This window comes from Lipophrys pholis (assembly GCF_963383615.2).
Source record: "Lipophrys pholis genome assembly, chromosome: 7".
Classification (NCBI taxonomy): domain Eukaryota; kingdom Metazoa; phylum Chordata; class Actinopteri; order Blenniiformes; family Blenniidae; genus Lipophrys; species Lipophrys pholis.
The window spans coordinates 347,329-362,794 of NC_137638.1; the positions used below are offsets into that span (position 1 = coordinate 347,329).

At 55.6% G+C, this 15,466-nt stretch overlaps 1 protein-coding gene across 1 annotated transcript in view; it reads left to right on the top strand.

The window, feature by feature from the left end:
- The window catches only part of nacc2l (NACC family member 2-like), a 23,647-nt gene extending 10,781 nt beyond the window's left edge, over positions 1-12,866 (top strand). Inside the window, 7 exon segments of the mRNA XM_080467221.1 lie at positions 185-216; positions 218-394; positions 820-1,079; positions 3,000-3,176; positions 3,255-3,360; positions 10,201-10,298; positions 11,621-12,866. Coding sequence (XP_080323347.1) covers positions 185-216; positions 218-394; positions 820-1,079; positions 3,000-3,176; positions 3,255-3,360; positions 10,201-10,298; positions 11,621-12,240 — 1,470 coding nt within the window. The 3' untranslated portion in view covers positions 12,241-12,866.
- The last annotated feature ends 2,600 nt before the right edge of the window (positions 12,867-15,466 follow it).

The window sequence follows — 15,466 nt, forward strand, 5'->3', positions numbered from 1 at the left end:
CTCTCTCATATTGGGGTTTGTCCATGTAGAGTTGCCGTAGTTCATACTGTGTGATGTCATCAGCAGGTGCAGCAGGTGCCCCCCCCCCCCCCCCCCCACCTGGTAGTTTGTTTACACTGAAGCGTTGTTGTGTCTGTGCTGCTGTCTGTGCTGAGAGGTTTGACTCCACCCTGGACGTCCACAGACCACCTCAGCAGACGAGCTCGGGGGGCTTGGTCCAGCAGCAGCACGGCGCCCCCCGGCTGCAGGAGGTCAGCCCGGACCAGCCGGACCAGCCGGCGCTGAGCCCAGAGGAGCTGCTGCTCGCCGTCAGCCGGATCAAGCAGGAGCGAGTGGACACACCGCCGGCCGAGGAGGCGGGGGGCGGAGGAGGAGGGGGAGGGGAGGACGCCAGGTAAACCCACATTATTGGTTCTTATGTTCCTACCAGAATAAGAAGAACCCGTGAGCACGTGAAGCCCCTCAGACCAGAATAAGAAGAACCCGTGAGCACGTGAAGCCCCTCAGACCAGAATAAGAAGAACCCGTGAGCACGTGAAGCCCCTCAGACCAGAATAAGTAGAGATACTCTCTAAGTCCTCGTCCCTCCACAAAGTTCCTAACATCATTTTGAAAGCGTTGCCCTGGAAACGGAGCTTAAGTGTGGATGGACAGGTCCCAGCTGGATCCAGGAAAGGACACTTGGTCCCGTTGCTTGTCCCATGTCACTTTGCAGACACGTCTTCACACTCGGTGTCTCACATTGTGAGGATCCGGTCCTCCTCTTCTGCTCCAGCTCTGTCTGTCTTTTCACTCTGGATTTGTTTGTCTTGTCCTCAGAGTGGACATTGTGGCTGAGCTGCAGTCCTCCAGGAGCAGCGCGCTGTGTTACCTGAGTGCAGGTGGGGGCCTGGTTCCCGGGCTGCAGTCCTACCTGCTGGCCAGCGGGGGTCGCTCCAGTCCAGGAGGCTCCAGCCTCCCCACAGAGTCGCCTCCTTCTCACCCTGCAACAGAGGAGGAGCTGGAGGAGGACTATTATGGCAACTCTGTCCACGCAGGACTCTACCAACACATTTACAGTCACCCCGGAAATCCTTACAGTAAGTCCCACCATGGTACCAGCCGGTCCCCCCCTACAATAAGTCCCACCATGGTACCAGCCGGTCCCCCCCTACAGTAAGTCCCACCATGGTACCAGCCGGTCCCCCCCTACAATAAGTCCCACCATGGTACCAGCCGGTCCCCCCCTACAGTAAGTCCCACTATGGTACCAGCCGGTCCCCCCCTACAGTAAGTCCCACCATGGTACCAGCCGGTCCCCCCCTACAGTAAGTCCCACTATGGTACCAGCCGGTCCCCCCCTACAGTAAGTCCCACCATGGTACCAGCCGGTCCCCCCCTACAGTAAGTCCCCACCATGGTACCAGCCGGGTCCCCCCCTACAGTAAGTCCCACTATGGTACCAGCCGGTCCCCCCCTACAGTAAGTCCCACCATGGTACCAGCCGGTCCCCCCCTACAGTAAGTCCCACCATGGTACGAGCCGGTCCCCCCCTACAGTAAGTCCCACCATGGTACCAGCCGGTCCCCCCTACAGTAAGTCCCACTATGGTACAAGCCGGTCCCCCCCTACAGTAAGTCCCACCGTGGTACCAGCCGGTCCCCCCTACAGTAAGTCCCACCATGGTACCAGCCGGTCCCCCCCTACAGTAAGTCCCACCATGGTACGAGCCGGTCCCCCCCTACAGTAAGTCCCACCATGGTACGAGCCGGTCCCCCCCTACAGTAGGTCCCACCATTGTACCAGCCGGTCCCCCCCTACAGTAGGTCCCACCATGGTACGAGCCGGTCCCCTCCTACAGTAGGTCCCACCATGGTACGAGCCGGTCCCCCCCTACAGTAGGTCCCACCATTGTACGAGCCGGTCCCCCCCTACAGTAGGTCCCACCATGGTACGAGCCGGTCCCCCCCTACAGTAGGTCCCACCATTGTACCAGCCGGTCCCCCCCTACAGTAGGTCCCACCATGGTACGAGCCGGTCCCCCCCTACAGTAGGTCCCACCATGGTACCAGCCGGTCCCCTCCTACAGTAAGTCCCACCATGGTACGAGCCGGTCCCCCCCTACAGTAAGTCCCACCATGGTACGAGCCGGTCCCCCCCTACAGTAAGTCCCACCATGGTACGAGCCGGTCCCCCCCTACAGTAGGTCCCACCATTGTACCAGCCGGTCCCCCCCCTACAGTAGGTCCCACCATGGTACGAGCCGGTCCCCCCCTACAGTAGGTCCCACCATGGTACGAGCCGGTCCCCCCCTACAGTAGGTCCCACCATTGTACCAGCCGGTCCCCCCCTACAGTAGGTCCCACCATGGTACGAGCCGGTCCCCCCCTACAGTAGGTCCCACCATGGTACCAGCCGGTCCCCTCCTACAGTAAGTCCCACCATGGTACCAGCTGGTCCCCCCTACAGTAAGTCCCACCATGGTACCAGCCGGTCCCCCCCTACAGTAGGTCCCACCATGGTACCAGCTGGTCCCCCCTACAGTAAGTCCCACCATGGTACCAGCCGGTCCCCCCCTACAGTAGGTCCCACCATGGTACGAGCCGGTCCCCCCCTACAGTAGGTCCCACCATGGTACCAGCCGGTCCCCTCCTACAGTAAGTCCCACCATGGTACCAGCTGGTCCCCCCTACAGTAAGTCCCACCATGGTACGAGCCGGTCCCCCCCTACAGTAGGTCCCACCATGGTACCAGCTGGTCCCCCCTACAGTAAGTCCCACCATGGTACCAGCCGGTCCCCCCTACAGTAAGTCCCACCATGGTACCAGCTGGTCCCCCCTACAGTAAGTCCCACCATGGTACCAGCCGGTCCCCCCCTACAGTAAGTCCCACCATGGTACCAGCCGGTCCCCCCTACAGTAAGTCCCACCATGGTACCAGCCGGTCGCTGGTTGGTGGTAGGGGGAGGGACTGTGTTGAGTTGACCTGGTTGCCCACCCCTATGCTTTTTGTTGGTTCAGTCCAGGAGAAGATAGAGATGGTGCCACTGCCATTGGCTAATGAGCGCCGGCCCTGCGTGCTGGTTGGTCGGGACAACATGGCGCTTCCTGCCAGTCTGATCAGTCAGATTGGATACCGCTGCCACCCGTCGCTCTACACGGAGGGAGACCCCGGAGAAAAGGTGGAGCTGGTTGCAGGTAGGATCACTCGTCCGTCTGCTGCCATGGTAACGGGATGCGTGGACATGCTGTTAATGTGTGTGTGTGTGTGCTCAGGCTCAGGTGTGTTCATGACGCGAGGTCAGCTGATGAACTGCCACCTGTGTGCTGGAGTCAAACACAAGGTGCTGCTCAGGAGGCTGCTCGCCACTTTCTTTGACAGGTGAGCCGGTTAACACCGTGTGACATCATCAGACATTGTGTGACATCATCAGCTATACCTGCTATACCTCCTGATTGGAGAGGCTGCCAGTGGGGAATCCAAGATGGCCGACAATATGGCTGCTTCCTTGTGATCGCCGCCATTTTGTTCCGAATCACCAGTGCGGTATCAAATAATGGCGACGTATGGGCGCCGTCATACTTGTCTGAGGTCGCCGCCATATTTAAAGGGCAGAATGACGTCAGTGGCTAAAGTTACCTCTGGGAAGTACAAGTACACAGGAAGGTACAACCAGGTAGATTGTATCTGAATAAAGCTCAGAGTATTTATAAGGTCCAGAGTCCAGTGGGCTGAGGACGGAGAACAAAACCTCATATTCCACATTCAGTTTATAAAAACTTCCTGGAAAGAAAAGATCCTTTGAACGGGGAAGAATACTGCGAACCAAGAAGTATAGTGAGGGAGATCCTGAAAGTATTTAGATACCCGTATCATTCTTTTTCTTTTTTGATTTACATTTTCTTATTATTTTTCCACAATTATATATACACATCAATGCTTGTATAAAACTCTTCATTCAGCCAAATACTCCAAGTACAATGTGGATTCGGGTCAACACCTCCAATCTTCAGAACTTTTGTCCACATGAGATATAATAGGGTGGAGTTTGTCCTCCTTCCTAATGTTACTTGACAGACAGTTTGTTAATGCTAAAGGTGCTGCTGCAGCTCTATGGAGTGCCATGGTGGGGCGCTCTGGAGGCACTGCCCAAGGTGCCTCAAGGTGTCTCAAGGTGCCTCAAGGTGTCTCAAGGTGCCCAAGGTGTCTCAAGGTGTCTCAAGGTGTATGCAGAGTAATAAAAGAGTAGTCTGGTCCCCCCCCCCCCCCCCCCCAGGGGACAGAAAACAGCAGAGAGCTGAGTTTTGGAATTGAATTCATTTTAAGTGCATTAACCGTGTCCCCAGAGAGACGAGGACAATGATGACCAGCGTCTCAGGCCCACAGAGACTTTTAGCATCAGTGGGTCAAAGTTCACTTTAATAAGGTCATCCAGAGGAGGAGGGACCAGAACCCCAAGATATTGTAAACAATGCTGTGGGACAGACAATGCTGTGGGACAAACTATGCTGTGGGACAGACAATGCTGTGAGACAGACAATGCTGTGGGACAAACTATGCTGTGGGACAGACAATGCTGTGAGACAGACAATGCTGTGGAACAAACTATGCTGTGAGACAGACAATGCTGTGGGACAAACTATGCTGTGGGACAAACTATGCTGTGGGACAGACAATGCTGTGAGACAGACAATGCTGTGGGACAAACTATGCTGTGGGACAAACTATGCTGTGGGACAGACAATGCTGTGAGACAGACAATGCTGTGGGACAAACTATGCTGTGAGACAGACAATGCTGTGGGACAGACTATGCTGTGGGACAAACTATGCTGTGAGACAGACAATGCTGTGAGACAGACAATGCTGTGGGACAAACTATGCTGTGGGACAAACTATGCTGTGGGACAGACAATGCTGTGAGACAGACAATGCTGTGGGACAAACTATGCTGTGAGACAGACAATGCTGTGGGACAGACTATGCTGTGGGACAAACTATGCTGTGAGACAGACAATGCTGTGGGACAAACTATGCTGTGGGACAAACTATGCTGTGGGACAGACAATGCTGTGAGACAGACAATGCTGTGGGACAAACTATGCTGTGAGACAGACAATGCTGTGGGACAAACTATGCTGTGAGACAGACAATGCTGTGGGACATACTATGCTGTGGGACAGACAATGCTGTGAGACAGACAATGCTGTGGGACAAACTATGCTGTGGGACAAACTATGCTGTGAGACAGACAATGCTGTGGGACAGACAATGCTGTGGGACAAACTATGCTGTGAGACAGACAATGCTGTGAGACAGACAATGCTGTGGGACAGACTATGCTGTGGGACAAACCTTTGTCAGTGGCAGGGCCTCTGATTGGCCCAGGTAACTTTAGACCCTGAACATTTGGAGAATGAGTAAAGTATATTTAGCAGTGAAGGAATAAATACTGAGGATCAGATCCAAACAGCAGAATATCGTCTGCGTATAACATCTTAATGAACAGATCCCTCGATGTCAATTCCGCAAAAGTTCTCCTGTCGGATCGCTGCTGCTAGAGGTTCTAATGCTGAGCAGAACCAACCCGGGCTGAGTGGTGGGCCTTGGCGGGTTCCCCGGCTTAGTCTACAGGAATTAGAAAGGTTCCCCTTTGTTTGGTAGTATAATAATAATATCCACCTGATAAATATCCTGCCAAATCCCAGAATGTCCAGTAATGTAAACATGTCCCCCCACTGGACCTGAGCGAAATAGCAGCCATTGGAGGGTCCGGGTCTGGAACTGTCCACATCACATCCATAAACCTTCTGTTGTCGGTTCTGTTTGGTTTATTAAGGAACCCCAGCTGGTCCTGAGTACCAGAGAGGAGATTACTCCATCCAGTACATAAAGGTTTACAATATCTTGGTGTCCAGAGACATCTGAGGACATTCATGTTTCCTCTCATCTGGGTCTTTGTCCTTTTTCACACTTCATGTAATCAGAGGTCAGATAGTATCTGAGGTAGTTCCTCTCAAGGATTCCATGTACTTATCGTATAGTAGAGGAGTCAGCTGGTCACTGGGCCTGGAGCCTTACCATCAGGTCCTGGAGCCTTACCATCAGGGCCTGGAGCCTTACCACCAGGGCCTGGAGCATCAGGGCCTGGAGCCTTACCATCAGGGCCTGGAGCTTTACCATCAGGGCCTGGAGCATCAGGGCCTGGAGCCTTACCATCAGGGCCTGGAGCCTTACCATCAGGGCCTGGAGCTTTATCATCAGGGCCTGGAGCATCAAGGCCTGGAGCCTTACCATCAGGGCCTGGAGCTTTACCATCAGGGCCTGGAGCATCAGGGCCTAGAGCCTTACCATCAGGGCCTGGAGCCTTACCATCAGGGCCTGGAGCTTTACCATCAGGGCCTGGAGCATCAGGGCCTGGAGCCTTACCATCAGGGCCTGGAGCCTTACCATCAGGGCCTGGAGCCTTACCATCAGGGCCTGGAGCATCAGGGCCTGGAGCCTTACCATCAGGGCCTGGAGCCTTACCAGAACTTTCTGGTACTTTACTGTTGATTTCACTACCGTGTTTATCTGATTTAACTTTTCATACTTCTCTTAAGGTATTATATTCTTAGCCTGTATATGTGTACCTCAGTTATTTATGTATATTGTGTGTTTTTAGCGGGTGAAATTCTTTTTAAATGTGAGAGTGAAGAGAAATGTAATATCGGTTCTATGTGAGGAACAGACGGACGTAAACATTGAACTTTACTGACGAACATCTAAATCATTCGTTTTATACATTAGATTTTAATTCTCATTAATAGTTTTCTCATGTGAATGCACTGATGCAAATGGTTTCATCCAGAATAGATGCTCCTGTTTAGACGTCTTATTATAATTAGTTCACTATTAGTCACATTTTAGTGACCGAGGATGAATAATAAAGTATTTTTACACATAAAGACACTTAGTTCCTTTGGTTAGACGTCACGGCGGAGAGAGAAATACAAAGTCACTGAGTGTTTCATAGAAAAGAGGCTGGAAGTGTAAAACACATCAGGTACAGATGTGGAGGTGACGGGAGGAAGCAGGGACGGAGACTCTATATGTAGATCTATATAATAGATCTCTCTCTCTATATAGATCTATATATATAGATCTATATATATATATAGATCTATATATATATATTACTACTCCTACTATGGTATCACGTCACTTCCTGTAGGCGGGCTCCCTCACGTCACTTCCTGTAGGGGCGCTCCCTCACGTCACTTCCTGTAGGCGGGCTCCCTCACGTCACTTCCTGTTGACGCGCTCCCTCACGTCACTTCCTGTAGGCGGGCTCCCTCACGTCACTTCCTGTAGACGCGCTCCCTCACGTCACTTCCTGTAGGCGGGCTCCCTCACGTCACTTCCTGTAGGCGGGCTCCCTCACGTCACTTCCTGTAGGCGGGCTCCCTCACGTCACTTCCTGTAGGCGGGCTCCCTCACGTCACTTCCTGTAGGGGCGCTCCCTCACGTCACTTCCTGTAGGCGGGCTCCCTCACGTCACTTCCTGTAGACGCGCTCCCTCACGTCACTTCCTGTAGACGCGCTCCCTTACGTCACTTCCTGTAGGCGCGCTCCCTCACGTCACTTCCTGTAGGTGGGCTCCTTCACGTCACTTCCTGTAGGGGCGCTCCCTCGCGTCACTTCCTGTAGGCGGGCTCCCTCACGTCACTTCCTGTAGGTGGGCTCCCTCACGTCACTTCCTGTAGACGCGCTCCCTCACGTCACTTCCTGTAGGCGGGCTCCTTCACGTCACTTCCTGTAGACGCGCTCCCTCACGTCACTTCCTGTAGGCGGGCTCCCTCACGTCACTTCCTGTAGACGCGCTCCCTCACGTCACTTCCTGTAGGCGGGCTCCTTCACGTCACTTCCTGTAGACGCGCTCCCTCACGTCACTTCCTGTAGACGCGCTCCCTCACGTCACTTCCTGTAGGCGGGCTCCCTCACGTCACTTCCTGTAGGGGCGCTCCCTCACGTTACTTCCTGTAGACGCGCTCCCTCACGTCACTTCCTGTAGACGCGCTCCCTCACGTCACTTCCTGTAGGCGGGCTCCCTCACGTCACTTCCTGTAGGTGGACTCCCTCACGTCACTTCCTGTAGACGGGCTCCCTCACGTCACTTCCTGTAGGCGGGCTCCCTCACGTTACTTCCTGTAGACGCGCTCCCTCACGTCACTTCCTGTAGACGCGCTCCCTCACGTCACTTCCTGTAGACGCGCTCCCTCACGTCACTTCCTGTAGACGCGCTCCCTCACGTCACTTCCTGTAGGCGGGCTCCCTCACGTCACTTCCTGTAGGCGGGCTCCCTCACGTCACTTCCTGTAGACGCGCTCCCTCACGTCACTTCCTGTAGGTGGACTCCTTCACGTCACTTCCTGTAGACGCGCTCCCTCACGTCACTTCCTGTAGGCGGGCTCCCTCACGTCACTTCCTGTAGGTGGACTCCCTCACGTCACTTCCTGTAGGGGCGCTCCCTCACGTCACTTCCTGTAGGTGGACTCCCTCACGTCACTTCCTGTAGACGCGCTCCCTCACGTCACTTCCTGTAGGCGGGCTCCCTCACGTCACTTCCTGTAGACGCGCTCCCTCACGTCACTTCCTGTAGGCGGGCTCCTTCACGTCACTTCCTGTAGACGCGCTCCCTCACGTCACTTCCTGTAGACGCGCTCCCTCACGTCACTTCCTGTAGGCGGGCTCCCTCACGTCACTTCCTGTAGGGGCGCTCCCTCACGTTACTTCCTGTAGGGGCGCTCCCTCACGTCACTTCCTGTAGACGCGCTCCCTCACGTCACTTCCTGTAGACGCGCTCCCTCACGTCACTTCCTGTAGGCGGGCTCCCTCACGTCACTTCCTGTAGGTGGGCTCCTTCACGTCACTTCCTGTAGGGGCGCTCCCTCACGTCACTTCCTGTAGACGCGCTCCCTCACGTCACTTCCTGTAGGCGGGCTCCCTCACGTCACTTCCTGTAGGGGCGCTCCCTCACGTCACTTCCTGTAGACGCGCTCCCTCACGTCACTTCCTGTAGACGCGCTCCCTCACGTCACTTCCTGTAGGGGCGCTCCCTCACGTCACTTCCTGTAGGCGGACTCCCTCACGTCACTTCCTGTAGACGGGCTCCCTCACGTCACTTCCTGTAGGCGGGCTCCCTCACGTTACTTCCTGTAGACGCGCTCCCTCACGTCACTTCCTGTAGACGCGCTCCCTCACGTCACTTCCTGTAGACGCGCTCCCTCACGTCACTTCCTGTAGGCGGGCTCCCTCACGTCACTTCCTGTAGGCGGGCTCCCTCACGTCACTTCCTGTAGGTGGACTCCCTCACGTCACTTCCTGTAGGGGCGCTCCCTCACGTCACTTCCTGTAGGTGGACTCCCTCACGTCACTTCCTGTAGACGCGCTCCCTCACGTCACTTCCTGTAGGTGGACTCCCTCACGTCACTTCCTGTAGGGGCGCTCCCTCACGTCACTTCCTGTAGGTGGACTCCCTCACGTCACTTCCTGTAGACGCGCTCCCTCACGTCACTTCCTGTAGGTGGACTCCCTCACGTCACTTCCTGTAGACGCGCTCCCTCACGTCACTTCCTGTAGGCAGGCTCCCTCACGTCACTTCCTGTAGGCGGGCTCCCTCACGTCACTTCCTGTAGGCGGGCTCCCTCACGTCACTTCCTGTAGGCGGGCTCCCTTCACGTCACTTCCTGTAGGCGGGCTCCCTCACGTCACTTCCTGTAGGCGGGCTCCCTCACGTCACTTCCTGTAGACGCGCTCCCTCACGTCACTTCCTGTAGGCGGGCTCCCTCACATCACTTCCTGTAGGCAGGCTCCCTCACGTCACTTCCTGTAGGCGGGCTCCCTCACGTCACTTCCTGTAGGCAGGCTCCCTCACGTCACTTCCTGTAGGCAGGCTCCCTCACGTCACTTCCTGTAGACGCGCTCCCTCACGTCACTTCCTGTAGGGGCGCTCCCTCACGTCACTTCCTGTAGGCGGGCTCCCTCACGTCACTTCCTGTAGGCGGGCTCCCTCACATCACTTCCTGTGGACGCGCTCCCTCACGTCACTTCCTGTAGGCGGGCTCCCTCACGTCACTTCCTGTAGGCGGGCTCCCTCACGTCACTTCCTGTGCGTCGGCTTCACCTCCATCTTGGATTTCTGCACTGGCATCTCCTGATTGGCTTGTTGTGGTTTCCACAGAAACACTCTGGCCAATAGCTGCGGGACGGGAATCCGATCGTCCACCAATGATCCGAGTAGAAAACCTCTGGACAACCGAGTGTTAAACACTGTTAAATGTAAGAGACACACACACACACACACACACACACACACACACACACACACACACACACACACACACACACACACACACAGTGACTGTATTTTTGTATTACTGTAATTTAAACATTTTGAAAAGTCATCCGCTTCATGTTTACTCTCCCTACTCCTCCTCCTCCTCCTCCTCCTCCCCCTGCTCTTCCCCCTTCTCCCCCTCCTCCTCCCCCTGCTCCTCCCACTGCTCCTCCCCCTGCTCCTCCTCCTCCTGCTCCTCCTCTGGCTCCTCCTCCGGCTCCTCCTCCTGCTCCTCCCCCTGCTCCTCCTCCCCCTGTTCCTCCTTCTGCTCCTCTGGCTCCTCCTCTCTCTGCTCCTCTGGCTCCTCCCCCTGCTCCTCCTCCCCCTGTTCCTCCCCCTCCTCCTCCCCCTGCTCTTCCCCCTGTTCCTCTTTCTGCTCCTCTGGCTCCTCCTCTCTCTGCTCCTCCGGCTCCTCCCCCTGCTCCTCCCCCTCCTCCTCCCCCCTCCTCCGGCTCCTCCCCCTGCTCCTCCCCCCCTCCGGCTCCTCCCCCCCTCCTCCGGCTCCTCCCCCTCCTCCTCCCCCTCCTCCGGCTCCTCCCCCTCCTCCTCCCCCCTCCTCCGGCTCCTCCCCCTGCTCCTCCCCCCCTCCGGCTCCTCCCCCCCTCCTCCGGCTCCTCCCCCTCCTCCTCCCCCTGCTCCTCCTCCCCCTGCTCCTCCCCCTGCTCCTCCCCCCCTCCTCCCCCTCCTCTTCCCCCCTCCTCCGGCTCCTCCCCCTGCTCCTCCCCCCCTCCGGCTCCTCCCCCCCTCCTCCGGCTCCTCCCCCTCCTCCTCCTCCTCCCCCTGCTCCTCCCCCTGCTCCTCCTCCCCCTGCTCCTCCTCCCCCTGCTCCTCCCCCTGCTCCTCCTCCCCCTCCTCCTCCCCCTGCTCCTCCTCCCCCTGCTCCTCCCCCTGCTCCTCCCCCCTCCTCCTCCCCCCTCCTCCGGCTCCTCCCCCTGCTCCTCCCCCCCTCCGGCTCCTCCCCCCCTCCTCCGGCTCCTCCCCCTCCTCCTCCTCCTCCCCCTGCTCCTCCCCCCCTCCTCCCCCTCCTCCTCCCCCCTCCTCCTCCCCCCTCCTCCGGCTCCTCCCCCTGCTCCTCCCCCCCTCCGGCTCCTCCCCCCTCCTCCGGCTCCTCCCCCTCCTCCTCCTCCTCCTCCTCCTCCCCCTGCTCCTCCTCCCCCTGCTCCTCCCCCTGCTCCTCCTCCCCCTGCTCCTCCTCCTCCTCCCCCTGCTCCTCCTCCCCCTCCTCCTCCCCCTGCTCCTCCTCCCCCTGCTCCTCCTCCTGCAGTGTACTGTCAGAACTTTGCTCCTAACTTCAAGGAGAGTGAGATGAACGTCATTGCAGCTGACATGTGCACCAACGCTCGGAGAGTTCGTAAACGTTGGCTCCCAAAGATCCAGTCGCTCCTCCCTGACGGCCTCCCCGCCCCCGCCCCCGCCTCCGCCTCCGCCTCCCCACAACCCCGCAAGGCCAAGAGGGGAGGAGGGGGAGGAGGGGGAGGAGACGCGGCGGCGCCCGGCGGCAGCCCCTTTGAGCTGGACCTGCGACAGCTCAGCGCCTCCTACCTGGGCCTGGAGGCACCACCGTATGGGGAGCGCCGCGACCGGGAGGCGGTGGGTGAGAAGGAGCGGGAGAAGGAGGCGCCACTCACCCTGCTGCCTCACCTGCAGTTCGCTGCTCCTCGTGGGGGGGGTGGAGTGGAGGAGGGGCTTATGGGAGGAGAGGCGGAGTCAGCAGGAAGGCTACAGACTGAACAACCCCCGGACCTCCCCCTCTCCCTCTCCTCCTCCGCCTCCTCCTCCTCCTCCTCACACGCCTCCCCCGAGCCTGCAGAGCCTGCTCCTCCTCTCAGGGGATTGGCCGACACAGATGAGAGGGGGGCGGAGCCTCTGGAAGACAGCCAATAAGCTTTCTACTGCATCTGCCTACCTGTATGTAAATAACACAATAGCTACCTGTCTCCTCACCTGTCTGTACCCCCCCGCCAGTCTGTCTGTCTGTCCTGTCTGCCCCCTACCTCTCTACCTGTCTGTCCCCTACCTCACTACCTGTCTGTCCCCTACCTCACTACCTATCTGCCCCTTACCTCACTACCTATCTGCCCCCTACCTCACTACTTGTCTGTCCCCTACCTCACTACCTATCTCTCCCCTACCTCACTACCTATCTGTCCCCTACCTCACTACCTGTCTGCCCCCTACCTCACTATCTATCTGTCTCCTACCTCACTCTCTGTCTGTCCCCTACCTCACTATCTGTCTGTCCCCTACCTCACTACCTGTCCACCTGCCTACTTGTCTGTCCCCTACCTCACTACCTGTCCACCTGTCTACCTCTCAGCCCTGTCTGTCTGTCTGCTCGGCTCTGCTGCATGTTAACAGCCTCCTGCAGTCCAGCACACAGAACCATAGCAACAGGACTGATGATGAGGATGATGATGATGATGATGATGATGATGATGATGATGATGATGATGATGATGATGATGACTATACTCACTCTGATAACGACAATAAAGCTTCTTGATAATCACATCGGATGTTTGTGTTTCATCTGCTCTGCAACAAATCATCACAAATCACCAAACCAATGATTTGGATCAATAGAGATACCAAACACAGATGGAAGGAGAAAACAGTTTCTCCAGGTTCTCCTCCTCCAGGTTCTCCTCCTCCAGGTTCTCCTCCTCCAGGTTCTCCTCCTCCAGGTTCTCCTCCCTCAGCTTCTCTTCCTCCAGGTTCTCCTCCAGGAGGGTGAGATTTCAGGTTCTCCTCTTCCAGGTTCTTCTCCTCCAGGTTCTCCTCCTCCAGGTTCTCCTCCGGGAGGGTGAGACTCCAGGTTCTCCTCCTCCAGGTTCTGCTGCAGGAGGGTGAGACTCCAGGTTCTCCTCCTATCTCCTAACTGCCCCTTCTACCTCCTAATAGTCCCTCCTATCTCCTTTCCTATCCAACTGTAGAAGTGGCGGTCATGATGAGGGTCCGAGTTCTCACTAAGCTAAGGAAAGGAGGCTCAATGCTTCCTTTAGAACCTCCTTCAGCCTAGGAACCACTGAAGCTTCCTTTAGAACCTCCTTTAACCTAGGAACCACTGAAGCTTCCTTTAGAACCTCCTTCACCCTAGGAACCACTGAAGCTTCCTTTAGAACCTCCTTCAGCCTAGGAACCACTGATGCTTCCTTTAGAACCTCCTTTAACCTAGGAACCACTGAAGCTTCCTTTAGAACCTCCTTCACCCTAGGAACCACTGAAGCTTCCTTTAGAACCTCCTTCAGCCTAGGAACCACTGAAGCTTCCTTTAGAACCTCCTTCACCCTAGGAACCACTGAAGCTTCCTTTAGAACCTCCTTCAGCCTAGGAACCACTGAAGCTTCCTTTAGAACCTCCTTCAGCCCAGTAGTAGTGCAGCCTGTTCTCACTCTGATTGGTTCTGTATTCAGCCGGTTCCCTTTAGTTCCTCTTCTCCTTTGATTTACATTCTAACCTGAGATATTTGACATTAGATCAGAGGTTAGAACCTCAGGGGAACGTGAGAGGAACCACCTTTATACTACTTTGATCACATTTCTACTGTTTTAACCACGACAGACGTCACTAACCTTCACCACCGTCTGATTATTATTACGCCACCTAGAGGAAGTGTGGTCTGATTGTCACAACGTGATCTCCTTTACTAACTCCTTTAGGAAGCCTCCTAACTCCTTTAGGAAGCCTCCTAACTCCTTTAGGAAGCCTCCTAACTCCTTTCCTAACTCCTTTAGGAAGCATCCTAACTCCTTTACTAACTCCTTTAGGAAGCCTCCTGACTCCTTTCCTAACTCCTTTAGGAAGCCTCCTAACTCCTTTACTAACTCCTTTAGGAAGCCTCCTAACTCCTTTACTAACTCCTTTAGGAAGCCTCCTAACTCCTTTACTAACTCCTTTAGGAAGCCTCCTAACTCCTTTACTAACTCCTTTAGGAAGCCTCCTAACTCCTTTCCTAACTCCTTTAGGAAGCATCCTAACTCCTTTACTAACTCCTTTAGGAAGCCTCCTGACTCCTTTACTAACTCCTTTAGGAAGCCTCCTGACTCCTTTACTAACTCCTTTAGGAAGCCTCCTAACTCCTTTAGGAAGCCTCAGTAGGTAGAGCATGAGACTCTCCAGGTAGAGGGTTCATGTCCCACGCCAGGCGCCACCTTCCTGTGGGCTCTCCACCTTCCTGTGGGCTCTCCACCTTCCTGTGGGCTCTCCACCTTCCTGAGGGCTCTCCACCTTCCTGTGGGCTCTCCACCTTCCTGAGGGCTCTCCACCTTCCTGTGGGCTCTCCACCTTCCTGAGGGCTCTCCACCTTCCTGAGGGTTCTCCACCTGCAGGTTCTTAATGGTGCAATGTGATCTGGGTGGTGCTCAGACTGACACCCCCACCACCCGGAAACTGATAAGAGGGAGAGGATGGACGGATGGATGGTTCTGTGGCAGTTACAGCCCCACCTATAGACTTGGAATGTGTACTACATCATTTTGAGTAGTTTTTTAATTTTTTAATTCGGTTTAAAAAAATGTTTCAGTTTAAAAAGTAAAAAAAAACAAAAAAAAACTGCCCAACAAATATAAAGTGCAGCTCCGGACAGCGAGATCACAGACACCTCAGAGCTTTGGCCTCTTGGCAAAAACCTGTTTTACAAATTTGTTTGTCAGGTCGTTTGAGCCCATCTTAACATAAACTCATTTAGTTTTGAAATAATTGTAACATGACTGTTATCCGTTTTAAAAACAATGAAGTCACGTAATTTGGACCGGGGCCCCTCTGGACCCTGATCCGGACCGGGGCCCTCTCGGAGGAGTCCAGCTTCTTCTTCTGTGATCACATCAGAGGCGAGCAGGAGCCCAGCTGCCGCGCTGCATGCTGGGACATGTAGTTAAACACAGGGCGCCATCCTGAACAAGCAGATATCACCGGCCATTCACAGGACTCCAGTTTCGTCATCTTAGCCAATCACTGCACCCAGGCAGCCTTGAGGACCAATCACAGCGCTGGTACCACCTAGCAACAAATCATAGCCCCCAAATACCCTCTAACCAATCAGAGCTCTTCCCCCACGCGGTCATCCAATCAGATCACAACAACATGCTGCCTGCCACTCGGCACTGCGCCT